The 26,720-nt window shown below is 55.1% G+C and overlaps 1 protein-coding gene across 1 annotated transcript in view; it reads right to left on the bottom strand.

The window, feature by feature from the left end:
* HPSE2 (heparanase 2 (inactive)) overlaps positions 1-26,720 on the bottom strand; it is a 114,064-nt gene that overhangs the window by 965 nt on the left and 86,379 nt on the right. Inside the window, exons 7-11 of the mRNA XM_042790061.1 lie at positions 18,211-18,304; positions 15,507-15,613; positions 14,255-14,369; positions 1,177-1,322; positions 42-188 (exon numbers count right to left, since the gene is read on the bottom strand). Coding sequence (XP_042645995.1) covers positions 42-188; positions 1,177-1,322; positions 14,255-14,369; positions 15,507-15,613; positions 18,211-18,304 — 609 coding nt within the window. The remainder of the gene's footprint in view (positions 1-41; positions 189-1,176; positions 1,323-14,254; positions 14,370-15,506; positions 15,614-18,210; positions 18,305-26,720) is intronic.

Consider the following 26,720-nt stretch of genomic DNA (forward strand, 5'->3'; position numbering starts at 1 on the left):
GGGGTGGCAGTGGCAGCCCCAGCCATCAGCATCACACTTACTTGGAGTGGAGCCCATCCTTGCCGTAGGGCTGCAGCAGGTACTGGTGGACGATCTTATCCCGCAGCGTCCCCGCCAGCTTGATTTTCTTCCGGGAGCGATGTAGGTTGATGATGTAAAGGGTGATGGACCCCCGGACGTAGTTGTGGCTGCAAAGGGGAGAGCAGGAGCTGAAGATCATGTTGGCACATGCCCCAGAAGCATCGCCTCCAAGAAGTGGTTTGGGGTTCTCTGCAAGAACTGGCCTTGCGCAGCCACCCAGAGGGGACATCACCGTCCCAGCTGCCCCTCCACAGGCAGATGCCACTTCCCCATCACAAAGTGTGGCTCTGTGATGACACCTTTCTGACCTCCTCCTCCCCTCCTCAGCCAGGGGTAGCATGGCTCGAGCGGGTGGTGTGTTGGTGTCTGGAGCCGGGGGGGTGGCAGTCCTGAGGCAGCCCCCCCAGGGCCTTGCAAGGAGGAGGCTGAGAACGGAGGGGAGCTCTGTGAGCAAGTGGCGTCTGCCCCCACCGCCCCGGGCACCTAACTGACAGGTCCAGACACTGATCCTCTGTCCCTTCCTAATCAAGCAGCCCCAAACAAAGGCTATAAAGCACTTTGCACCTGTCAGTTCCTGGACAAGGTTTCCTACCAAGCTGGAGGCATGTTGAAAGCATCTGGACTGTGTAAAGAAACAGACTCTCCTCCTCCACAATAGCAACTTGTGTCTGCGGAGGAGGTGGTCACACACACACACACACCCCCCCCGGCTGCTGGGGCGCTTTCAAAGACCTTATCAGCAAAACAATAACCAGGCCGGGCTCCCCGGCAGCACAGCCTGGCGAGTAACCCGACCGACCGGGGGCCCCTCGTGTGAAATCCACTCCCTTGATCTCTGCTGCCGGGGCTGCCCGGTGGCCACCTCCCTGGCCCCGGCCGGCCCCGTTCCCAGGAGCGGACTTACCACAACTTTCATCGGAGGCATCACTGTTCTCTGCAGCTAGAGCAGCGCCCAAGTGAGTATCCTGGGAAGCCATGCCTTGCTGGAGCCAAACCCTGGGCTCCTGCCTCAGCATGTCCTCAGTGGTCCCCATCTCCTGGGGGTCCCGCTTATCCCCCCACCTGCAGCTCCCAGCCTCACCTCGCTCCACTTACTTGTGATAGCTGGTGCAGTGGGCATAAATGCGGAGCTTGTCGCGAATGACCCTGCCGGGCCGGGGTTTCCTCTGGAGCCCGGCCACGTGGATTGCCAGGACCTTGGGACCGATGAGACGCTTGTAGAGCAGGGACAGCCAGTAGTCCTGGGGGGTAGAGGGGACAGTCAGCAGCACAACAGTCCCCCCGACTCACAGCGGGAGTGGGCAGGAGAGGCTGGCTTCTCTGCTGACAGCCTAGCAAACGTTTGGCTGTTGGGGTGAAAATGTGTGCCAGATGTCTGCCTTGGGGTGAGCTTTTTTTTGTGCAGTCCAAGCCAAAATGACATCGCTGTTTCCAGGAAAGAGATTAAAGGAGGAATAGATTGCTCGGCCCATGCTGAGAGACACCGATACCCTCTAAAGGAGGTCAGCTTTTGGCTGGGCTGCGGAGCATGGGGAGTGGCATGGATGCCCTCACACATTCTCACAGACCTGCACATGCTGTGGACCTGTGCACCAGCTCCAGCTGATGCATGTGGGATGGTGACATCTCAAGCAGGCAGGTCAGTCTCTACCCCACTATCTATAGGGGGCTGGAGCACACCAGGGCTCTCCAGCTCTGTTCATGGCACTCTGGCTTTGGTGACTGCTGAAGGCGCTCCACTTCCCAGAGGTATTTCCCCTGACTTAAAAGCCTCCTGTGGAGTTAAGCACCCATGAATATAGCATGGGGAAGCCAAGCACTCAAGAAATAGGAAATGTTCAGCCCCTGCACACATGCATTAATGATGTAGCCTTTAATTACGTCACCACATACTACTTTTTCCCGTAGGGCATGGCCTCGCTCGGCACACAGGATGGGCCCCAAGCCCCAGGGAGGGAGGTGAGGCTGTGCGGTGACGGAGGCTGCTGCCGGCAGGGCCCCCCACTCATCCGCTGCAGAAGCTGGGAGGTGTGCGGTAAATGAAGCAGGGTTGTGGGAAGGGAAAGGGCAGGCTCAGGCGCTTGCCTGTTGTTCTGCAGGACGGGGCTCTGGCCCTGCTGCTGCTCTGGGCACCCCGGGTGATGCCGAGGCAGCAGACCCTTTCACTCTACTTTTCTGGGTGCTGCCTGTGCGTGTGCTGGGCACCGCCTGGGTGCTGCAGCACCTTCGCACACATAAGCACTCTGGGTAAACCCCCTCTGCGCAATCCAGGCTGGCTGCCCTCGAGAGACCACGTGCCCCGATGCAATTGGGATGATCCCCCATCCCAGTTGGCAGTGCTGAACTCCCAGCAGCAATGGTCATGCTGGCACCAGGGACTGCTCTGCCCGGCAGCGTCTGACCTGCACAGTGAGGAGGGCTGCTGGTGTGGAGAGGAGCACGGATCAAGCACCCCACGGCTCTGCACGCTGCCCAGGGAGGCATGAGGGAAGCCCTGGGTGGTCAGGCTAGTGCCAAGAAGCGGTCTGCCACCCCAGAGGGGCATGTGGGGGGGAAAACAGGGTCTCCAGGGCTATATGGGCTGGATGTGCAGGTGGAAGTGCAGACCCCTCATACAGGGATCCATTCCATGGGTGGAAAGCCCTCACGCAGCCCTTCATTAACAGGCATTTTGGATGAAGAGGCCAGCAGATGAAACAGAGCAGTGCTGCAGCAACAACTGGCACGAGGAGAACGCCCACTGGCCAGACTGGACTGTTGGCCCCATCCTACCTCCAGCCCAGCTCCGCAGAAGCTGACCTGTTGCAGCAGCGCTGGGCTGGCCTAGCAAAGGGAGATCCAAACCCACTTCCCACTTTCTGGGTAAGCTTTTGCCACAGTGCTGGAGGAAAAGCCGCCTCCTGCTCTGCTTTCGCTGCTCCCAGCCAAAACCACGGGGCTTTGTGCCACACCAGCCTGGTAACTGCTTTCCCTGCAAACCCCGGGGCCCTGGAGCAGATGCGAGGGTGAAGGGAGAGGCTTGCACACTCCGAGGAGGCTCAGCCCACGAGGCTGAAGACCCCGGGGAGGATGAGCTGCAGTTGCTCAATACTGCAGATGTGTGCCGTCCCCGAGGTGCGTGTCACCGTCCCTGTCCCTGCGGCTGGCGGTGCTGCCCGGCACCCTGGGGACATCCCTGCCTGCACCATTCTGCAGGGGCTGTACCAGACTTCACTCTGGCCGTGGGAAGCCTTGACAGCCCACCCCGCTCCAGCTCACGGCAGGTGGGAGAAGCTGTGACCGGCACACTGCCGGCTCCCCAGTGAGCCATGCCAATTAGCAGGCATCATTAGATGAGTAATTACTTGAGTTTACAGCGAGGCCAAAGGTGAGCACAGATTGCAGTGTTTAGCCCCATGGTCATGAGTTAAAAATAAATGAGTTCAGTGCCCGAAGCTACCTGTCAGCTCAGGCTCTTAGGTCTTTCTAGCAGCCGCCTTGGGGTTTCTCGCCTCCTCCCCACATTTCCACTGACGAGCTGCTGCTTTTGCCCACAAGTTATGGGAGTGATAGAGGCCAGAGATTTTGTGGCTGCCTTCAAAATTTCCGTATGGGTCTCAAGAGCTGTTCTGTAGGGGGCTTGTGATGAACTTGTGATGGGGAGCTAGCACTGTCAGCTCCAGCCTCCAGCTGAGCACCCGCCTCTCTGGGCAGGGTGGTCCCAGGCAGTCTGCTGCTTTGATGCCAGTGTCCCTCCGCTCTCAAGGCTCAGCAGCACCAAGGTTTGCAATGTCGGGGTGTGGGGAGCTGTCTAGCGCCACGACCTGCCCCAGTTGCTGCCAAACCTCACATCTCAGCAAACACCCTTCTCAAAGGTGCTCTGACAAACCCTGCTCCCCTGCAGAGCTGGGGGAGCTGAGCCTGGGGCTTCTGCCATGGCAGCTCACAGGCAGAACTGTGCCATCCAGCATCTCCTGGGCTGAGCATAGGGACAGATGTTCGTCTCACTGGGAAGCAATGGCCATGTTTACTGAGCTTCTGATCCAGCTAAGGGTACACAGCTTTTCTCAGAAAAAACATGCAGATGCCATGAGACAGGTAAGGCAGCAGTGATGCAGGGTGAGCTGTTCTGCAGTGTGAGATGGCCATGGATGAGTACACAGTATTTTGGTGCAGGCAATGCCCCCAGAGCAGTGTGGGGACTGACCTCTCCCTCCAGCATCCACAGAAGGTGAGGGGAGAACAGTGATTTTACCTTGCTTTGCTAGCAAGGCTAGCTCTGAAGTCTCCATTTCGAGAAGGATGTGGAAATACCAAAGAGAGTTCAAAGGAGGGCCAGAAAAACGACCCAGGGCTGGAAAAGAAGTCATCAGTACGGGCCTCAAGGCGCTCAACTCTTCAGCTTACTGCAGGGAAGCGTTGAAGACAGCTGCAGATTTTCGCGTCATCGCAAGCCTGCTTGCAGCAGGGGCCAAAATTGTGTTACTTGCAATAAATTACCAGGAGCTGGTGACACCGAGCATTTGGATGATGAATTACACACACACCTAGCATGATGGAAAAAAACCTTCTGGGTGTGGGCACTTTCTCTAGCTGGGCTGGTGATCCGGGGCTGCTCCTACCACTGGCATGAATGAACCCCAGTTAAAATCACACTGGTGCTGCTGGGCACCCACAGCTACTGGCTCTTGTTCAAACAGTACCCAGCTTGGGAAGCAGTTGCTCTTGAAACCCAGCTTGACTGCAACCAGGGTGGTTTTTCCACTGATCAGTGACCTCTTGCTGGGCCCCTGACAGCAGCTGGCACCCCCTCCCACAAGGCAAACCCTGTGTGAGCGTGGCCCCCAGGCTGGCATCACCCAGTTGCCCTTGCAAAGAGAAGTGCTCACCTTGAAGTGCAGTGCCGGGCATACCAGTGGAGGCAGCTCGGCAATGCCCAGGGAGATGCGTGGCTCCAAGCAGTGCAATCGCAGAAAGGATTTGGCTTTTGGAGTCACGGAGGGCTCCCGTTGTGAGGGCTGAGCCAGCAATACAGCTGTAGCGGTAGAGGAGGAATAGCAGACAGGAATCTGGTCTGCTAATAGTCCCCAGGGAATCGAGGGAGCTTTCTTGCTTTAATTGCTTTGCAGACCCATTAAGCAGTGCTGCCACTGCAGCCCTCAGAGCTGCAGGTGAGGAGCACCAGAGCCGTCCTGCATCTCAGGAGGTCTCTGACGGGGACACCTGATTTATGGGCAGGAGGGGCACTTGTCTCAAGTGAGCTGATGTGCAGAGCTCAGGCCAGTCACATCTTCTGAGCCCCATGGGGCCAGTGAAGACCCATGAGCTTTCCACTACAGGGGGAAAGCCCAGAGGGTCCCACTTGATCTCTTTGCACATTTTAATTTATTGCAGGAGCTTTTAGAGACTTCAGCTTTTGAAAACAAGGCTGATTAGGCAGACTTTCAGACAGCCCTATTAACCAGACCCTCCCACCTCCAGAGCCATCAGGAAGGGCGCAGGAGCATATCCCCATGCTCTCTCTTAGAGGCAGCAAAGCAGCTTTACAGCCCACCTGAGTTTGTTCAGCTCTGCGCTCACCACATGTGAGAAGACATTGCCATAACCAGAAACTGGAGTAATGGAGCCATAACCTTTACGTCTCCTGGGTGTTGTAACCGACAAAAGCAGCCGAACTTCAAATGAACTGGCGGCTGACCCTGCAGTGCACAGCCTCCTCTGGCTGGGGCTGCTGCCTGCCCTCCTCCTCTTCCTCTTGCTTCTTCCCTCTTCTGAAGCTGCCCAAGCTCTTCCTCCATCCCTGAGGCACGCTCGAGTTTCAACAGCCTGTTACAGAATGCTCCATTCCTGCACCTTCACCTGCCTTCTTCCACAGTCCAAGCAACCTGTATGGAGATAAGGGATGGCTGGTCTGCCTTGCCATACATCATGGGACAGAGTTTTGCTCTTTTATCCCTCTGTTGAGCCTGATGGCTCATTTTGGTAGAAGCATCTCCCAGAAAAGTAGTGATTGTGGTTGTGAGGGCTTGGAGGGATGGAGAAGCTGCCACTTCCCAGGGAGTCTGTTCCAGCAAACATCCCCACTGTTAACAATCCCACTCCTTATTTTCAGCTTGAATTTGTTTGGCTTCAGCTTCCAACCAGTGGTTCTTGTTCTTTCTTTTTCCACTAGATTAAAGAGATCTTCAGCATCCAAATCTTTCTCCCTGCGGAGGTCCTGACATCCTGTTCAAGCCACGGCTGGTCGTTCCTTGAGCAAGGCTGGACTAATGCCGCTTTTAACATTATCCCTGAGTTTTATGTGTTTCTTGGACTGCAGAAGTTCGAGGCTTTCTCACCCAAATCCTGTGCCTTGCAGACAAGCAAAGTGGGACTGAGGCTCTCCGCAAAGGGAACATTTGCTGAAGACAAAATGATCAGCTCCAGGAATGGGCATTGATGCTGTCCTCATGAACTCAGATGCACTCACCCTCAGGGATGTGAGCTGTTTGCCATTTTGCATGTGCACCCTCTTTGTGTGGAGGTCCTGAAGAGCTGAGGACTTGGTGAGCAGTCTCCTGCAACATTTGCTGCCGTACTGGGGGAATGTGTGGGTGTGCCCTGTGGGGACACTCCAGAGAGGGTCTGTGGGGAACAACACTCCTCCTGGCCCCAGATGAGGGGACTTCAGTTGGGCTGGGCTGCCAGGACCTGGTGGCATCAGCAGGAGAGGACGGGGACAGGACACATGGGCACGCTGCAGTGAAAGTGGCCCCTTGCCTCTTCCATCCGCTCTGTCCACTGACCCTCCTGGTCAGGACAGGCCCTTGCTTTAATCCAGGCACCTGCACCTATGAAAGGATCGGCCAATGCTGCCCAAATCCTTTCTTGCTTTGCCTCAGTCCCTGCAGGTGCCCACCACCAGTTCCCTGAAGCTGCTGACATCTCTCCCTGTGTGTCCGTTGCTTTCACTGTCCTGATCCTCTTCCTTCCTGCTCTAATGGCAGTGGATGCCTCATCTCACACCACTCTTTCCTGCATCGCCTTCTGCCTTCACATCTTCTCGGCAGCTTTCTCTGCTGGTAAGTGGTCTACAGCTAAAGCATGACACGAGTGGCTGCCAGTCCTGCACCCCAGCGTCTTTCAACTAAGGGGGGAGAAGAGAAGAAGCAGCCACAGCAAGAGGGCAATGGCTCCATTAGCTGGGGCAAGAGCACCTCTGTAGAGCAGAATAGTTGCTGCTGTGGTCATGTTGTGCACCCTGTGCACTTATGAGGGCTTATGGCAGGCTGGCTCTCGTTTGGCCCTGTGGGCTGAATACCTACTCATGGTTAGGGAAAGGAAACCAGGTCATGTTTTACAACACCTCTTCAGTAAGTCCCAATGCACAGAACGGCAGGACAGCCAGGAGAGTTGCCCCCATCCCAAATAACCTGCTAATGTGTGTGCACCCATGGGCTCAGAGAGCAGCATTCTCATCTACTGGTGCCAGAAGCACTGCAAGATCTGTGTTTGGGCTGAGCATCAGCCATTAATCTTACAGCCCAGGGTCTCCCCCAGCTGTGCGAGCAGCACAACCCACCAAGCCCTTGATGAGCATCATGTCTTCTCAGCCTTCAAACCACTGCACCCTTTGCTCAGGCTCTCTCCCTTGTCTCTGTCTCTTCTGCTCTTTTTCTCCATCCCGGAGAAAGACTGAACACTGACATTAAGGCAAAATTCCTGCGGTGGGAGCAGCAGCAACAGGAATTTCTGCCAGGCACCGGTGGCACTGAGGGAACATCCTGCCCAGGCACCAGGAAAGTGGTGAGTGGGAAGTGGCCCCTGCCTACTGCTGCCCTTTGCAAGCTGGGCCCCGGCCAGTGGCCTCCACCTTCCCAGGGAGCTGAGCAGATAGAGGAGCAGCCAAAGCTCTTTTTTGTCATCACCTCTCCCTAACAGGGTCCAGGCGATGGAGGCTGCAGGGAAGGGAGCAGAGCTGCTGGATCAGAGGGCTTGGAAACCAAATGCAACTTCTTTGCTGTTTTCTGTTCTGCTGCTTTTCACCATAATGCTACTCCCCTCTGCTCTTCTGGCAAGCACCAACCCACCATGGGAAGGGTGTTCTGTCCCCTCTCCTCCACAGCCCCAGGATGGCTCTGCCACCAAGGTGGGCAGGTCTGTCTCTAGCACAATGCCTCTGGGAGACGTGGGCAGTGGCTGTGTCCATCCTTCCAAATACAGTCCAGTCCTAGACAGAGTGTGTTTCTGCCCCAGTCTCCAGCACAGGAGGAGCTTCCCAGCTCCGGGTCTGCACATGTCCCGCAGCTCCAGTGGGTGGGTGCCAGAGCTGCTAGCTGCAGCACAGCTTTGATGCATTTGACAGCCCACATATATGCACTTCAGAGATGTTTTTTATGGTGCACTAAGAGGCAAAGGCCCCTTAACCCGCTGTGACAGCAAGCAGAGTTTAGGTGCTTTAAATCTGTCTCCTTGTTCGCAGATAAAACGAGCCTCAGAGCAGACTTATTGCTCCTGGAAGGCTAAATGCAGCGAGGGTGCAGAGGGTAGAGGATGCTGCAGTCCTCAAGACATGGTATGATAATGGTTGAAAGGACAAGGCAGTGGAGGGGATGCCCTGCTCAGATCTGCTTTAGGCGCTTGAGCTGAGGCTGTCTGGGAGGTTTCTGCAGGGTACCATTTCCACTCTGCCCTTCAGTGGGCCATGCTCCAGCTTGACATCTCCCGGGAGAGCCTTTCCTCCGCGTGCACATGAACTGCCAGGGATTTCATCCCTCCCTCCCATGGCTAGAGTGAATGTCCTGTACAGAGAGTTCCTGCCCGTCCTTGCCTCTCCCACCCCTTCCCCGTCTGCAGGCAACGCTCCCGCCAGAGCCAGGGCTCCAGCATGCGGGGCAGATGGGGGTGCCAGATGCCCACGTGGCAAATTTATGGTCATCAGGAACAGTTTCCATCTGTGTGCAAGCTCCATTGGACCCACTCCCTCTCCCCACCCTTCATCACTCCCAGGCTTGGGATGGTGTCTCTGCCTCTGCCTGTGAGGTGCATGACACGATGCAGCCCAGCCCGGCTGCCCTCTCCCCAACAGACACCCCAAAGCCAAGGGTCCCTGCCAGGGGGAACAGCAGCCATGGTCCTACCCCTGGCAGCTTGTCCGGCTGTGTGAGTGCAGCGCAGTGACTCAGTGCTGGGCGTGCAGGTGGGCCGGCGCAGCAGCGGGGCTGAATTCCCCTGGCCCTGCAGCCAGCTGGCTGCGCTCGGTGGTGGGAGCGTGAGCGCTTGCAGGAAAGCGCTCTCCATACACTTCCCCCTATGGATGCTGGGTCCCCTCTTCACCTCTGGACAGTGCCCACCCCAGCAGCTGGGCAGCCACTGAGCGAGTGGACAGCAGGGTGGGGATGGGTGCAGGTGGGTGAGGACCCAGCCCCTGCAGCCCCCGGCTGGGGAGGGCCCCCTCCTGCACAGTGCAGGGGTGGGGGAGATGGCTAAGACCTCCAGCTGCAATTAGCAACACCTCAACTGCCAAGCCTGCTCAGCTAACGAGCGCACTGGGGAGTGTGTACGTGCGCAGGCAGGAGCATGGACCCACTCCCACCCCTGGCACCCAACACGGCACCTCCCCCGCAGGCCCCTTGCTTCTGTGCACCCAGAGACTGAGTGCCCAGCCCGTGCCCTGCTGGAGAGGTGCTCGGGATGCGTGGGGTAGGCATCACCGGTACCAAATCACCAGGTGCAGCCCAAGGGCACAGCTCACACCATGGCTCTGCCCTAGGGACTGCAAGGGATGCTGGGGATGGCCACAGCCTGGCACCGAGCTCGCTTACACCATGGTTTTTATGAAAGTCTGGTTAGGAAGGGGACAGATCACTAAGGCCAGATCCAATCTGAGCCTGAGGTCCTCCTTCCTCCAAGACAGACAATAACTTTCCCGCGGAGTTCCTCAGTGCCTTTGGGCTAAGCAAAGGAGGTGAAAAATCACCCGCAGCATCCAAGCGTCCGACCACGGCGCCATCAGGCACAGACCTCCGCACTGCTGTGATGCTTTCTCAAGGACGCCATCAATTCACAGGCAATATCATATTGTCTTCTTCTACCACAGCTGAGCAGGCAGCTCCTGCGGCCGCTTCACCCTGTGATCTCTCCTGGCCTTTCTCATGCTGCGTATGAAACTTATAGGCAGAAAGGAAGTTTTAGCATCTACCTAACTCAGGAGAACCAAGTATCTCACCACCCACAGTCTTTAGGAGAAGGTCCAAGAGAAGCCACAATTATCAGGAAAGGGAAGTCTAAATTTCAGTTTTGCTCTTCCATGGGGTTTGTGTTCCTCGGGCTCTGCCTAGAAATATGCCCAAGTTTTTCCATGCATCGGTATAACCTTACAGCACTGTGCATTAAGGGAGCAGAAATCACTACCAAGGATGGATAAAAAACAGGCAAGAGTAACACGGAAGAGCATTCAGAAAGGTCTTTAACATGCTGTAACAAGCTGGATAGAAAGCTCACACCTACCTGGAGGGCTCTCCAGTGAAATAAATGTATTACATCCCTCTGGACTGTTTCAGAGAGATATTAAGGAGAGATAGATGGAGTATGTACACTGCATGCCTGAAATTAGCCTAGAGCTACTAAATGCCAGAGCAGCGTTTCAAAGGCACTGCCCTGTGAAGGGTGAATATCAGTGCTGCTCTTGTCCCCCTTTCTTCCACTCCTCACTCCCACCCACATGTGCAAATGGGTTTAGGTGCAGGTAGGCAGGCTGACATACCTGCAAAAGGCTTTATTTGAAGAGCTTCTCAGGCACAAGCCCTGACTATTACACAGCTGGCTGCCCCAATCACTCAAGAAAGCACTACAACCATACATGAAAAAGTTATCTCAAAAATAACAAGGCATTAAAACACTTGAGCTCAGTTGCATTAAAGGTGGCTGGAGCATTTCTATTCCCCAGCCTGATCACATTTGTGCGAAGGCCAGGGAACCTCATGTCGCCCGGTTTCTTCTGCTTTAGTCCAGCAAGAGAAACACATTTCCTCAGATCTGCACCTGGAAGGAGGCTCAGAGAGACGGCCTTGCCCTCCCCTGTTGCAGCACCCATCCCTTGCACGGGACTTTGAGGGCACTGCCTCCAAGGAGAGGGTGGGCAGGCGATTCTGGCAGCCAGGACAGGCACTCAGAACTGCTCTTTCATGGGTGAAGGACATGGATGGGGACCCAAAGGCCATGCCCCTTGCAAGATGCCCCAGAAGCTACAAGACAATGCTTAGCTCATGAACCAACTGTGTGCAGAAAGTCCAGCAGAGATGTGAGCATCTCCCTAATTTCACCATGAAGCTGCAGTGCCCCTTGGCCACACTGCTTCCACCTGAGGCCATTTTTGGGGAGCCTGGCTGCACTGCACCAGTAAGCCACTGGGGCTGGGGATAGACCAGCTTAAACCTCCGCTTTCAAGGTTTCACTTGCCTCCCTGCCTGCAAGCAGCTATTCCCAGGTTCTCTTGTATTTCCCACTGAAATGCCTAGAATTTACAAGTTTATTTTCAAGCCAAGGCTGACCCTCAGAAAACACAGAGCAAGCCCCACCAGACTGCCTGGGTTTGCTGCCCAGTGCTCATGTCCAGAGAGCAGCTGTGCTCCCTGCCCGCCTGACACGCTGGTACCCCTCGCTAGCTCGCAGCACAGCCCACGACAGCAACTACCACCCTGCTGTACACAGAGCAGTGCAGCGATTTGTCTGCTTCTTCCCCTGTACATAACAAATCCCGCCAGTGCTGCAGTCCCAGGGGAGAGGCGGAAAGAAACATGGTGGTTTAGAAGCTGAGACTCCCACAGCAGTGCCCACCAGGTGACCCTTGTTATCTGCATTCCCCGATCCTCAATATGGCACCCACACAACATTTTATGAGCTTCCTCATGCCATCCACTGTAACATGGCCTAACAGAGACAGTACTAACATGAGCAAGACCAGCAGCATCCAAGGGGCCTAGCTGAAGGACAGGGAGCAGGGCTTGCGTGGCAATAGCTCAGTGCTCGTACAATGATGAACTGCAAATCACTTGGTTTTATACGGGAAGCTCTTTAGCACAAGGACGGAGGGCTGTGTTTGCATCGCCGCACCACCTCTGGACCATGCAGGAAACTCTCCCTGGACCGCGCAGCTACCCAGCACCTAAGGACGCCGCTGTAAAAGTCGCAGCTTCAGCTCAGCATCCCGAAACATAACGTCCTCTTATCTGACAAGCCGAGCTCAGCAGTGGCGAGGGAGGAGGAGGAGGAGGTGCAAAGGCTGCTACAGGGAGCCCAGCCCTGGCTCCCAGCTCCAGAAGGAGCTGCCGCGATTGATGCTGTGACGGTGCAGCCCTTCTCTCAGCGGGCAGCTGCCTCACGCCCAGCCGGCATGCGGAAACCTCTTTGTCATGGCAGCTAATGAGCAGATTGTATTTCACAGCGCCGCGGCTCCGCGCAGGTACAACCAGCGGCTTTCATCTCCCTGGTAGCTCCCACGGGAAAAGAGCAGCCACTGCCCCGCAGAGCAGGTCATGGTCCGGTCTCGCTGAGTTTTTTGGTGTTTGCAGCTTCTAAACCCTCTGTCAGTTGGCACCTGCCCATGGCTCTTTCATAGTACAGGAGTGGAGGGAAAGAGGTTGGGGGAGCACCCACCAGAGTTTGTGCAGGAACACAGTGGTGGGATGTGGGATCAATGCTGAAGCACATGGGAGAGCAAGGAATCATCCATGAGGGGGGTGGCACCTAAGTTATCGGGAGACTTATCTTTAAAACAACAGCAAAATCCATTTTAAGGACGTCCACTGCATTTAACAGTCTGGGGTTTATTCCTCTAACTTCTCCCCTGGCTTTAAACCCGATCCTAACTGCACGCCTGCTCCACGTGCTCTGGGGCCACTGCCCCTGCCGTGCTGGGAGAGCTGGCTGCGGGTCACCCACTGCCCCCATTCACCCAGTGGGCAGGAGCTGGCCTGCATCTGTCCATCCGGGAGCAACCCGGGGGGGGGGGGGGGGGGGGGGGGCTGAGGCCCTGGGGTAGGAAGGGATGTGGCTTGGCCAGGGGAATTGGCTCTTTAGAAGAAATTCATCAAGCACTTGCCCCAGGCTCAGATTCATCTCAAATAATGTTCAAAGCCCCCCACCCCGGTCCCCCCAGCCCAGGCCCCCAGAGCTGGCAGGTACACTTGCTGGAGGGGTGCATGCGGGAGCAGCCCAGGGTGCTCCAGGCGATACCTGGAGCAGCACAGGCAGGGGACTGTGCTCTCCTGCTCACTGGTTTGCTCTCCAGAGCCACCCACCAGGCCATGCTGGGGGGGTTAGTGCAGACCTCGTGTCACCGACACCTCCCGCATCCTCCCCTGGTGCTCAGGGGTGCTGTCACGGCGGTGTGGTTTTCATCACTTGAGTAGGTAAAGACAAATGAGATGTGGCTTCCTCAGCCTCTTCCTCCCCTGCAGCTGCTCCCCCAAGATCCCAGCACAGCATCAAAGGCAGGTTCTCAGCAACAGGGTTGTGCATCTCTCTGACATGGGTCCCCAGCCTGCTGGCAGTGTTTGCTGGGTCATGGACCCATAAATCCCTTCCAGGGGAGATGCAGAGCACCCAGCCACTCTGCCAGACTCTCCACTCACAAGCCCCCCACCCCAGGAAAAGGAAACCTGCTACTTTTAACAAGGTTTTTCATATGGTTTCTTTATCAGCACCATGTGTGCTGGGAATTCCCCCTGCCCAGGTGTTTTTGAAGAGTTGAGGGATGCTGCGAGGCACTGGTGAGAACCACTGCTCCCTGTGAAGCTGGGAATGCCCTTCACCTCAGTTTTTAGAGATCTGAAGTTGGGTGCTGAGGCTCCAGCCTGGCTTTCCCCTGGCCAGCTCACCACTAGCAATCCACCTGCCTGCCCTGTGTCATGCACAGTGGTCCTGCCACGTCCTTCCCTCTCTCTGACTCTGCAGTCCACGCTGGCACCTGCCTCCCGCCCATGCTACCAACCCTGGGCACTAGATGAAGTTTCAGCTACAGAGGTATCGCTCTCCCATCTGTCTCCAGCACGTTGCATTTGACACGAACTAACGTCTCCTATTAACATTGCAAGAAACAGATCTGGAAAAATTAATTTTCAAGCAAAGTTCAGGCAGGCCAGAAGGTGAGGATCCCCCCCATAATGAGCAGGGAGAAGCCAGCGCCAGCGTGACGCCCCCCGGGCAGACCTACCGGCAGGGGGTTGAAGTTCTGGTCCACCAGGTGGTTGTGGCCGTGGTCGAGGAAGGAGTGCCGCACCACCACGTCGATGCCCCGGCTGGCCAGCAAGCCCAGCGTGTTCAGCCACCTGGGGATGGAGGGAGCAGAGTCAGGCTGCCATGGGGGGACCACCCGGCCCCCGTGGCACCGCCGTGCTCCGGCACACAGCATCGCTCTCAAGCACCCGACCTGGTGCCTGCTCCCAGCACCTGAGCTCAAGCCTTCAGATGGTTTTGTGAGCTGGGTATTAACCGGCTCCCACCATCCCTGCCCCAGCAAGCCTGCACACCTCTCCCACGGCCACCTCTGCCCCAGCTGTGCCCAGCTTGCATGTCCTAACACTGCATCTGAGCCCCTGCATGCACCCCAGAATCACAGCTCCATGCCCAAAGCCTGGGGTGCTCCCCCAGCCTGCCAGCATTCTGCACCCACCACCTCAGCAGGGCGGACTGGACCTTTGTACCAGCCTATCTCCTCACAACCCTTGGGCAAAGTCTTCAACCCTCACATCCTGACGCAGCCCTGATACCCTGGGCATGTCCCCGTGCCTCCCCACAAAGCCTGGATAATCTTCCTTCACCTATTGTGATCATGGGCAGCTCTGAAGATCTGAACTGGGGCTTTGCAGCAGGATGCCTGTGCAGCGAGGCTATGCCAGTAGACAAACCCCAGGAGCCAGGAGTGGTTATAGCTTCGAATAAGGAGAGAAAATGGTTTCCAGGGCAGAGCCCTCCCGAGCACTTCCCTGGGCAGGTGCCCCAGGAATGAATGCTTGCAAGGCCATGTGGCTGCCGTCTGAACCAAAAGTGCAGGGCGGGAGGAGGCCCAGGTGATCCCGAGCTGCCAAGCAAGACAAGCCTGTTGGGATGCCAGCTGGGGGGTCCCAGAGCTGGACTGCTCAGATCACACCTCCCTTCCACACCCATGCCCTCCGGACACACTGTGGGTACCAGTGTGGGATTACGTGTAGTCCCCTCCTTACTCTGCTTCTCTGGGTATGCCAGAGGATGTGTCACCTACAGGAAAGCAGAGCTGAGGAGGGTTAATAGGGATGTTACTGAGAAAACAATGGTGCTCAGGCTGCGGGGGAGTGCTGAGAGGGGTACAGATGGGGTCTCTGGGCACAGAGCTGGCCCTCTCCCTGCTGTAGCAGCTTTGCAGCACCTCAGCCCACAGAGCCCATGGGGTGGCAATGCCCTGGCACCAGCAAGCTGCCGTAACTCACAGGAACCCAGCTGCATAGGAATCAGAGAGGTTGTTCATGCCTCCGGCTGAGGTTGCACCAACACCTTCCAGCCAGATCTTCTTCCCTGGTGTGTATGTGTTCACTACCTGCGCGGGAGACAAAAGCAACGAAAATGAGCCTCATGAACCTGTGATTTAAAGCCAAGGCAGACATATTCTGTGCTACGCCCTGGGAAAGCTTATGTAGACCTTTGGTAATGATGCTGCTGGGCACTCAGTGCCTGCCCGGCCCTGGCATGGGCACTAGGTGCCTTCACCATTGCTGGCTGGCAGGAGACTGTTCCTCACTCTCTCCTGCCACTGACACATGTCCACTGCCCATCTTCTGGAGCTCCCAAACAAGCTCTCATGCTCCCAAACCCGGACGCTGCTCTTTTCCCATGGTCTCCCCATGCACTCCATACTACAGGCTGCCCTGCCATGTCACCTTAGCTCTCCCTGTCCCCATGCAAGGTGGCTGCCAGCTACTGGGAACACCCAAGCCTCAACGGCTCTGCGGCATGGGAGCACTGGGAATTGTACTGCAGCCACATCGAGGAACAGTGGGCACCCAAGAAGAAAGCAGTGGATGCCCCCACGTGTTGGTAGAGCCAGCCCCATGGTTGATGAGGGGCTGTTTTGCCACCTGAGGGGTCCCTGGCACAGGTGGGACATGCAGGTCTGAGCATGCTGGCCCACCCCTCACAAGGCTCCAGTTGGCAGCACCTGTGAGATGCCAGGCAGGACAGGGGGGCTTGGATGGCTGGAGCTGCCCTCTCCCAGCGTGAGCAATCTCTGGCATTGCACAGCACCCTGCCCTCTCTCCTGCAATCCCACTTCTTCAGGCCGGGCGACAAGCTCCCACGACCAGATGTCTGTAAACCCAGCAGCCCGAGGAGCACTCTGTGCAGCCTTATGGATCCTGCCCCGTTAGTGAGGAGCACTGGAATGTGCTAGATGGACTGGGATCCCTCAAAGATGTTAAATACGCCAGCTCTAGGCTGCCTCCCACTCACAGCCTGTGAGAGTCGACATCCCTGACTGAAGCCCCAGAGGTGTTGGCATCCTGCCTGTAATTATCTAAGCCCGCCACCTTCCCCCGTCAGAGAGGAAGCAATAAAACAGGCAAGTGGACAAGCCCAGCTGCTCTAATCAGCCCCGGCAGGATGCACGGACTCAAAGCCAAGCTGGAGGCTATTAGCACCCAGTGCTGTGCTTTTGCTCAGCCACACTGGCATTCCCAGGAGAGCCCTTCCCTGGCCTGACCCACACAGACAAAATCCTGCCCCGTGGGTGCGAGGGTTCCCCCAACATGCACTGAAGGCAGCTTCTTGCTGCCTGTGGTCTGGGGATGGATGGGTTCCTGCTCCCTTCCCAGCAGGTTCCCGACCCACACCAGAGGTAGGACACGTGCCACCACTTTTGGTGGGGTATTGTACCCCCAGTGGGAGAAGGGTTGACCGGTGCCTCTTGCTTGCCCTGCCGCTGAACCCACCAGCCACCGCACCATGCCTCCCTGCAGCAGGAGGATCATCCACATGCGTGGATGATTCCCAGCTTGTGCCAGAGGACTCAGCAAGTGGCTCTTCTCCTCCAGTTTTACTGTGCCGACCCTTGCACCCCCTTTCCAGGGGCCTCTTTGAGTTGTTTACTCATCCTATGGTTTCTCCCTGCAGGAATTACAACAGTAAGACATTGTGGTGACTGGTATGGTATGAAAACGTAGACAAGACAGACGGACAGACAACTCCTCTAGTCCCTAAAGCCTTACCCTCTTACTAGATGCTCCTTATTTCTTCTGGGACTGACAGCTGAGAGGGCTGGTCACATCCCTGGCCCCTGTATCAGCCAAAGCAGGGGGACCTTGCAAAGCCCCTGTCCCCTACCCAGTTGCTAGAGATGCAAGCCAGGTCCCCCCAACAGGCGAGGAGAGGAGTGCTTGCTGCAGGCTGTGCTAGCCAGGCAGAGCCCTGGGCTCTGACACAGCACGCCAGCAACAGCTGGGTTTTATAACACAGTCAAAACATGATCACCAAGGAACAAAAACCCCAGTTGCTCATAATGTTTGTGATTCTCCACTAGTGAAAAATCACACTGGAAAGGCAACTGTCACAACTTTGCAAGCAACATTTTTCGTCAGTGTGAGTGAGTAGGACAAGATATTGCAGTAGGAGCCCCTTCCTGAGCAGGCACAGCACCGGCTGTGCTCAGAATGGTTTGGTACCGGCTGGCTGCTCCCTCCTCTCCTTGTCCTCGGGAGCAAGGTTCAGAGAATACTCACATTACATGCCGCTCCCTTCAGGAAAGAATGGATGGGAGACTTAAACCAGTTGGCTGCTTTAGAAAGGCTTTGAACAGCAGCGTCTGCCCCTGCCCCATGCATCCAGCCCGTGTCCTGGCACACCCGCGCAGCCCACGCCATGCTGCAGCTCGTGGCTGCTTTCCTCCCGACCCACTGCACATCCCACCCCGGGGCCAGGCATCATGCTGCCTGGTCTTTCCTTCCACCCCCTGCATGAGGGCTGCCTGCATTTAGGCTGGGAGCACAGTGAGCACTCAGCACTGCCCTCCATCCCTGCCCCACGCCAGTTCCCCTGGGAGCGCATGGGTGCTGAGGCTGGAGCCCTGGCCACGAGCCGTGCCAAGGCCTCACACCGCGGGCACGGTGTCCCCTCGCCCCTTGCAGACCCTTTGCACTCACGCACTTTCTGGATTTTCCTGATCTGGTCAGAGAGTGTGTCTAACAGACGCGTTTTCAGGAAGTCTGTCACTTTGGCCACACGGCCATCAATGTAGTAACTGGAAAGAAAATAAGAAGACAAGGATCAGACAGCTGGGAATAGCTCTGCCCCAAATCACATCCTCTCATCCCACTGCTGCCCCATGCCAAGAAGCCTCCTTTGCTCCCGGGGAGTCCCTGCTTGCACCCTGCTCTGCCCTGGCCCTCTGGCCATGCCTGTGTCTGGCAGATGCTTTCAGTCACCAAAACAGGGTATGAGGTGGATGCACCCTGAACGCTGAGCATCCTGCACTGCAGAAACCCTGAGAAGTTTTGCACTTTCTTAACTGTTGCTGGTGAAATGGTGGGAGCAGAATGCCAAAGGCTGGGAGCAAAACGCCACCCGCAAAGGCTTTGCAGCACCCTCTGCACTGATCTCACAGAGACCCCATGGCAAGAGACCCTCCAGCATGATGCCAACATGATGCCTGTGATAGCAGTGCCTGGGCTTCATGACCAGGGAGCTCTTGGGAGATCTTCCACTCACCTGGCTCATCCCATCTGTACCCATCCTGTCTTAGGGACACACTGCTTTCAAAACGCAGATGAGCCGTTCAGTTCTGAGCCCAGTTTCATTGCTACTGGAAAGATTGCTTTTACAGGATGGCAAAATGGATGACGCAAATCTAACGGCTGAAACTAAGGGCCCCTTAGCCACAGGAAGACATTGTGAAGACACCAGGGAAGAGAAGGGTCTCAAGCAGCAAATACCCTCTGAGACACTGGGAACTGCTGCAGTGAGTGCCAGCGGGAGGCTACCCGTGCTCCCAGATGTGGGGTTAAGTGCATTGCTCTGCCTGGGTCATGGGACACTCTCCATTCAATGGCTGGTCTGCAGAGGGGACTGTCCAGAACCTCTTCTGGTCTGAGAGCTACAGTTGCTTGTGGACATCCTTCTGCAATAATAGCCCTCTAGGCTAAGTCCTGATGGTGTTTCTAAGCAAGGATTCGTGACCATGGGGTGCAAGGGCTGAGGACCTATGGCATCAGAGTGAGTCCTGCACCTAGCACTCCTGCATCACCTTCACCTTGCTCACTCTTCCAGCAAAATCCAGAGCTGAATCCCCCACTCAGGAAATGCTGTGGCTGCTACCTGAAGGGGAAGTCCTGCTCTCACAGAAATCCCTTCTGCCCTGAGAATGCCAGGGAGCGTTTTCCATACAGAGGGCTGATTCCTGTTCTCCATGTGCTTGCTTATATAAAACACAGCTATAGTGCTGCCAATCACGATGTGAATCATCTGCCTTTACGTGTGGGAGGAAGGCTCTGAAATGCCTCAACACTGTCTCCTGGTTCCAGGATATAAGGTGAAGTAGTCTGTCTTGAAGTGCAAATACCACATGGCTGGAAGTAATCCCAACCAGCCCCTCCTGAGGAAGGGTCTGGGGCTGGCACCTCTGCCCCCATGCAAGGAGCAGTGGCAGCCCTTGCACATCTCCAGTGGCTCCTCCCAGCCTTGCAGGGACACCAGGACGCCTGCTGCAGCATGCACTGCCATTCCCTTGGGACGGCTGTTTGGCTGATAGATAGGTTTTGCAAGAGAAACTTTCTGAACTTCCTCCTCCCAAATCTGCAGTGTGCATCAGCTGCTCAACAGAGCGAGCCCAGAGCATGTCGGAGCCATGCTGGCGGGACAGAGGTGCACAGGAATTACAGCAGCTCTGGCTGGGGCTGGAAAGTCTCAGCTATTGCCTCCCATCCCTCACTGGAGCCACATCCACTCAGCGTTCACCAGAGCTACACAGACCCTCTCCCTCTTCACAGACTTCAGTGTGGCCATGGGTGCTGGGATGTGTAACGGGCTGAAGACCTGGGGTCTGAAGAAAGGTGGATTCACCTCTCCAGGGCTGATTTCTCCATAACATGCATCTCATCCACACCAGCGAGCAGCTCTAGTGGCCATGGTGGCTGCTTCACTTGGGTGATGGAATGCAGGAACATCCCCAAAGGGTGCCGTGAGCTAACTCAGCCTCAGCCAGAGCACCTGGCACACATGCAACTTGCACGAGTGTTCAGAGAGGATTTTTGTGTCTCATTGCTCCAAGTCACTACCCAAGTAACAGAGTAAATGCACTTGGAGCTGTGCAAGGCTTGGAGCTGTGCAGGGCTGCGGTGAAAGGGGAACAGTGCCAGCACTAACTGTCCCAGAACAGAAATGTGTTACAGGCTCAACTTGCAAAAGTATTAAATGAGAAGAACCTCCTCTGTCAACCCTCCCCCAGGCGTGTGGTCCCAGCTGTGTCCCCAGCTAAGCACAGGATCATGCCAGTCACACCACAATTTCACTCCAACATTGTGTAACCTGGGGAAGGAGGCAAGAGGCATTTTTGCATGTCCGTGGGGACTGGAAGGTGCTAAGGGCAGAGATTATCTCTGGGGGGGGGGGATTTAGGAAGTGTACAAAATCGTTCCGATCACTTACACACTATCGAACCACTGGCTGCCGGGAGGAGAGCAGATCTGTAAGCAGCAGGCAGTGTTGGGTTTAGAGAGATTACTTTTTAAGACAAAATTACAAAGCAGTGGACTCTGGGGATGGCAGATGTTTGGATTTTAGCACAGCACTTAAGAACTGAACAGAAACGATTTTTTCAGACTGCTGTGGAATAAAAACCCCATCACCTGGGCCGAAAACTGTCTGAAAGGCCATAAAAAGAAGGTTGCATTGACTGGGAAAAGATGGAGTTAGAGAGACCTCAGTCTGCATATGGCCCCTCCAATGCAGCAGGATTTCTGCAGGGTTCAAGGTGTCTGTGCAAGCCAATATGGTCCCAGAGCCCAGAACAACCCCCTTGGAGAGCATAGGCAGGCTTGCACCTCCTCATCATCTCATTCAAGCACAGGGTGTGCTCTGCCCTACAGCTCTGCTGCCAAGGGAGAGGACCATCGCCCCATGCCCAGCCCCAGAGGAGGCTCTGCCCTCCCAGGGACTGCGCGGAGGAGGCAGCCTGGGAAGGTGCTGCTGTGCTGAGCACAGACAAGACCCTGCAGGGAAGGTAACTGCCTCAGGACAGTGCCACGGTCACATTTTTTTTGACACCTTGATTAGCAACCCAGAGAAATGGGGACTGGTAGAGGGGTGAAAGGAAGAAATAAACCTGCCTCAGTATCAGCAAGTCTTGTTGGTAGTGTGTCTTCTGGGGGAGTGAGAAGTGGAGCACGTTGGCTTTGGGTATTTAAGCAGAGCTTGAAGACAATTACAAGCTTCTGTAAAATGGGCAAGGATCTCTTGCAGATCCTGCCTGGGAAGTTCTTGGGCACCAACAGGTACTTTCAACCTTCCCAAACTGAGAAAGAGGGAAAATGGCATCAGTTGCACAAGGCTTGCAAGGAAGAGAGAGGCACTGAGGTCTTTGCTAGTACCAGTCTACTCAGGAATGGGTGAGCCATTTCCAGCTGTAGGCTTTGTCATTGAGATGAGGGCGCTTCCTTTTGAGAACTTTAACTATCAGTAAAGGCAGTATAGAAATCCGCAAAATGCAAACAAATGACAGGCCTGTAAAGCAGAAGTGCTTTTTAGGCGTGGATTATTCCCTGGAGCAAAGGCTGCAGCTTTGCTGATATTTACAATGACTCAGTGCACTTGACTTTAAAAAAAAAAAACAACCCTGAACAGTCGCAACTCTCCAACCTCCAAAAAAGCCAGCAGCAGCTGCAGAGAGCTCCAGCGCTGACAAGTACCTCCCCAGGCAGCAGCACGGTGCACAGGCAGCCGGGCTGAGCCAGCCCCGGGGGCTGCAGCATCCACATCCTCCTCTCCCTGTGCTGGCAAGGTCTGAGTGCCAACGGAGACAAATGCACAGACCCTCCCCAGCATGGGCAGGGGACCTTGGCAGCTGTGACTTTGCAGAGGCAGAAGACACGTAGCTCATGGACATGCTATTTGTCTCCAACACATGCTGGCAGGCCTTCCGTTGGGCTCTGGGTATGGTGCAGCACCAGACTTGGTCCTGAAGCCCAGGAAATATCATCATGCCCTCCATGGGCACAGACCATGTCGTTCTGGTAATACAGGAGAGAACAGATATGGGCAATCACATGTAGAGCTGACTCACTGTGTCCTCCAGTTTGTTGCCACTATCTCTGTAGACAATCTGCAGGAAAATGAGAAGAGCCAGCCAAGGAAAAGAGGGATCTAGCAACTAAATCCTAGATGAGACATGTCTCAGAGGAAAGGCCACGTAACAGGCACTCTGGGTGCCCAATTATACTATCCAAAGCTGAGGCCAGTTCTCCCCCTCCTGTTTACATTACTCCATTTCTAAAAAACCCATTTGAATATGCCCTGGAAACCTGGGACGTGATCAGTGCACTTTACAAAGGGAGGTGTGACTGTATCGCTCAGGAGGTGGCCAAATCAGAGCACGGCGCAGGGGGAGTGCTTGGCCAAGGGCTGGGGAGGGATTTGTGCCAGTGCTAGGAAATGCACCACCCCAATTCCCGGCCCCCAACCCTGGCTGGAACTGCAGCATGAGACTTGAGACACAAAGACAAGAGCTGGGAACAGTACTGAGGCAGGGCTGAGCACAGCTGCCAGTCAGAAAAGCCCTTGTTCCTGGGCTGGCTGTGAGGCCAGGGTGCACACCGCTCCCCAGTTCCTCCCAGAGAAGGACAGTGCCAGGCACCAGGGCACTTGGGCAAACCTGAGGCTGCCTGCACGTCTCTATCCTGTCACATCCAGGTCTTGTGCTGCCTTTAAAATGGTTTCCTGGAAAGATCCACAATTTGCTGCGTGGGACCATGGGCATTGTCCCCTGTTTAATGAAGGCAGTGCACTGGCTCCTGGGCAGCTGGTTTCATTTACCTCCTCTTTCATTTTAAAGAGAAACCTCTGCCCCTATTATCTGACCTCTTCTTCTGTTGCAGTTAATTATATTAAATCCTACTTCCCAAAGCTCAGGAATTTCCGGATCTACTTTGTTGCCTGCTGCTATAGGGAAAGTCTGCTAGGAATTAGGGCACTCTCCTGCCGGGAACGCTGAACGGGGCAGATCCCCGCTGTCAGCGTGACACCCCACCGCCACTGCAGCTGTGAAACCATGACGCCTCTGCCAACCGAGTGGACCCCATCCCTGAGCATCTTCCCGAGGAGAGGGCAGAGCCCCTGTCTGCAGCACAGGACACAGCACTGCTCTCCCCAGAGAGGAGAGACAGGATGCGATCTGCTCCCCCCAAGTAAAGACCTGTGGGCACAGGGGAGAGGTGCTGCCCACCTCCAGTCAGCCAATAAATGCACTGATAAAGAAGAATGACTAGGGGCTGCTCTCTGTCTCTAAATGCACAGAGCACACCTATGCCTTTCTCTGCCTCCAGACAAGGTGCCTCTGTCTGTCCTGATGGTGAGAGCCATGTCTGATTCATGCCACCTCCCCAGCCATGCCCTGGCATCACCTGGGACCATGCTGGTGGCCAGGGCCACAATGCTGCCAAGGACTGTGCCCTCCATCAGTGCAGAGAATGGCAAGCTAGTGAGCAAAGGTGTGCCCCAGCCAGGTTTATTTACAGGCAGACATGGGCCAGCAATTTCTCTATGCAACCTCTTCCTCCAGGCACAATCTCCGAAGACACTGCACTCTGAGCACTCACAGCAGGCTCATGTGAGACCTAATATATACCCTTGGTATATACATTGGTGCATGTGTGCACACTGGGCAACTCTCCCTCAGCACCTTTGGGAAATCTGCCCCCTGTGACTGCCTCATGAGCATCTCCACCTCAACATGTCTAAGCCAGAAGAGATGTCACTCAAACCGAGCCCAGCAAAAGCATTTTAAGCAGCATCTCACACATGCCTGTGTGCCTGGCATCTCTGATTTGCCACATAGGGCAAGTGACTTTCCATCTGGGAAGATAATGTGGCATTGTCCAAGGAGCCACAGTGATAGATGCCCACTAGCTTTGAAGATGCAAACATCTACTTTCCCCATAAGTAATAAGGATTTGTTCTTCAGAGGCAGCATTGCATAAGGATTTGTCCATTAAATATGCCAAAGTTGGAGCTGTGCACAAGACTTCAGATGGAAAACCAGCTGTAGAGACTGAGAGAGCACGCCCAGGGATGGAACTGGGCATGGCTGCAGGTTTAAGTGGGCAGTGGATCTTCACCATGTGTGAGGACACCAGCGCTGAGCAAAGAGATGGCTGTGGGGAAGTTTCTGAGCAGTGGAAACCCACATCCAAAGGCTGAGGGGGTCCGCAATAAATCGAGCGTTTACTCATAACCAAACACCACAAACAAACTAAATTATCAGGGAAATGCCAAAACTCTCCAAGCCACTGTCAGTCCCACCTGCCACACCCTCCTTTAGTGGAAATTCCCTGAGCGTTTTGAAGCCATTCACACATCCCTCTCCAGCAACACATTACTTCTGAAGAGGGAGGCACACATGCTGAGTTACATATGTAAGCGAAACCGTACTCAGAAAGGCTGGCGAGGCTGCTTATTTCCACCCAGTGTCACTTTTCTGTCAGATATATTTCAGATATATTCTGTTTTCACACAGAGAATAGGGATCCCTGCAATGTATTCCCTTCTCAATTCCCTTTCTGGATTGAGCACAGCCTTTTCAAAGGAGTAACAGATTTGACAAATTTATAGCCGATATCCCAGGAGAATGTTAGGGTTTGGAACAGAAATATTCATACTTGAAGTTAGACAGCAGTTTAGTTTCCTGCTAATAATTTTCTTCTTGGATACAAAGGAACTTGTTTTGTTTTGTTTTGCTGTTTGGAGCAGAGGGATGAGACACTGTTTTGACATTTATTCATAAACAGTACAGAAGCCCAGCTCAGAGCTGTGGCCATTGCCAGTCCTCACAAATGCATACGGGTGCAATCTCCAGAGCTGCAAACCCAGGCTGGGGGAGAAGTGGCTCCTACACTGCTGTGGAAACGGGTCAGCAAGCAGCCTCTCAGCCCTGCAGACCCTCGTGGGGAGCTGCACCAGCCCTCCCTCGCAGGTTGCCGCTTCAGCGTGGCTGCTCAGCACCAGTGCCGCCGAGCACTAAGCACCGCTCCTATAAGAAAAGGTTTCAAATCAGCCATGCGGGCAGATTCCCTGCACACCAGAATGAAACTCTACATCTGAAGCCTGGAAGTTTGTTCCTTCAACTCATCCAAGGGCTTGGCCCAGTGATCAAGCCCTGTTGCAGAAAGCAAATTCCTGGACTAAGTAAATGTGATCAGCACATCGTGTAATCATGAAAAGCAAACTCCCAGCTGAGACATAGATCATCGTTGCACAGCATGAGCCTGTAAGTAACACAAATCCCGCTCCAAATGCTCTGCTACCCCACTGCCCCTATTGCAGCAAGCTGCTTCTGCCTGGCGGGGAAGCCCCAGGAGCCAAGCACCCAAGCAAGGACCACTGCGGCACAGTAAGGCAAGCTAAACTCCCTGAAGAATGGGACTTGCTGGATGCTGGTCATGCCTCGCGCTATAAACCACTCTGAGATGCCAACAGTTGCTTCTGCAGGAGGCTCCAAGGTTAAAACACCTACACAGAGCCTGTGGGTGCACGCAAGAAAACCTTATCCCTTAAAACTCACTCAGCTCTTTTTAAGAGCAGGTTTCCAGATGGGCTTTACAAGAGACAGGCTCTACAAACCACACTGCTACACTTCAGCAAAGCAACCCGAGCACCCCACAAAGGGCTGCTGTGAAGAACCAGCTTGGGGAACAAGCCCTATGGGCAGCACACAAAAGCCTACCTTGGACCTGAGACCCTGGCTCCTGTGCTGACAGCCAGTCCCCACGTGGGCAGTTTAATCCAGCATCAGAGCAAATCCATTTTCTCTGGGAACATGGAGGGGTCTCACCATGGTTTTTGCTCCAGTGAACGCCTGTTTCTGAAACGTGTCCTTTCTGTGGCAGGAGAGAGTGCTGCCTGCCCCACAAACCCCTTCTCACAAACCAAAAATCAACTTTGGTGGTCGCCTGCTGTGCTTGCATGTTGCCTCATCTTTGCACTGGCACTTGCACTCCCACTGCAGAGAGCCACAGCCTACTGGGGAGCCTACCTCTGGCCACAGTGTGCAAACTGGGACAGTTGGAAATAAGAAGAGGAAAAAGATGTTTATGGATTTTCCCCCAAATGAAAAAAAAACATTCCCTTCACTTGGTGCTTGTGAACACTCAGTGCTACAACTCAGAGCTTGCTTTGCTCTTCTCAACTGCAGCACATGTAGGAACCAGGAGGAAAATCAGATTTCAGCACCTCTCTGGCAGCTCCAGCTGGGCCTGCATCATGGATGTTCACCCCCTTTCCACTGACATCTGCTCCTGGGGCTCCATCTGCAGCGTAGAACTGCAGCATGTCTACGGACATCTGAGACCCTTACAAAATGAAGTGGGGACTGGGGCACTATGCATTTACCATTGGACTGAGCTGCCTCTCCCTCCTCTGGGTCAAACTAGTTCACCTTCAGGCCAGCAGTC

Source organism: Tyto alba, unplaced genomic scaffold, assembly GCF_018691265.1.
Source record: "Tyto alba isolate M040663 unplaced genomic scaffold, T.alba_DEE_v4.0 Super-Scaffold_1, whole genome shotgun sequence".
NCBI lineage: Eukaryota > Metazoa > Chordata > Aves > Strigiformes > Tytonidae > Tyto > Tyto alba.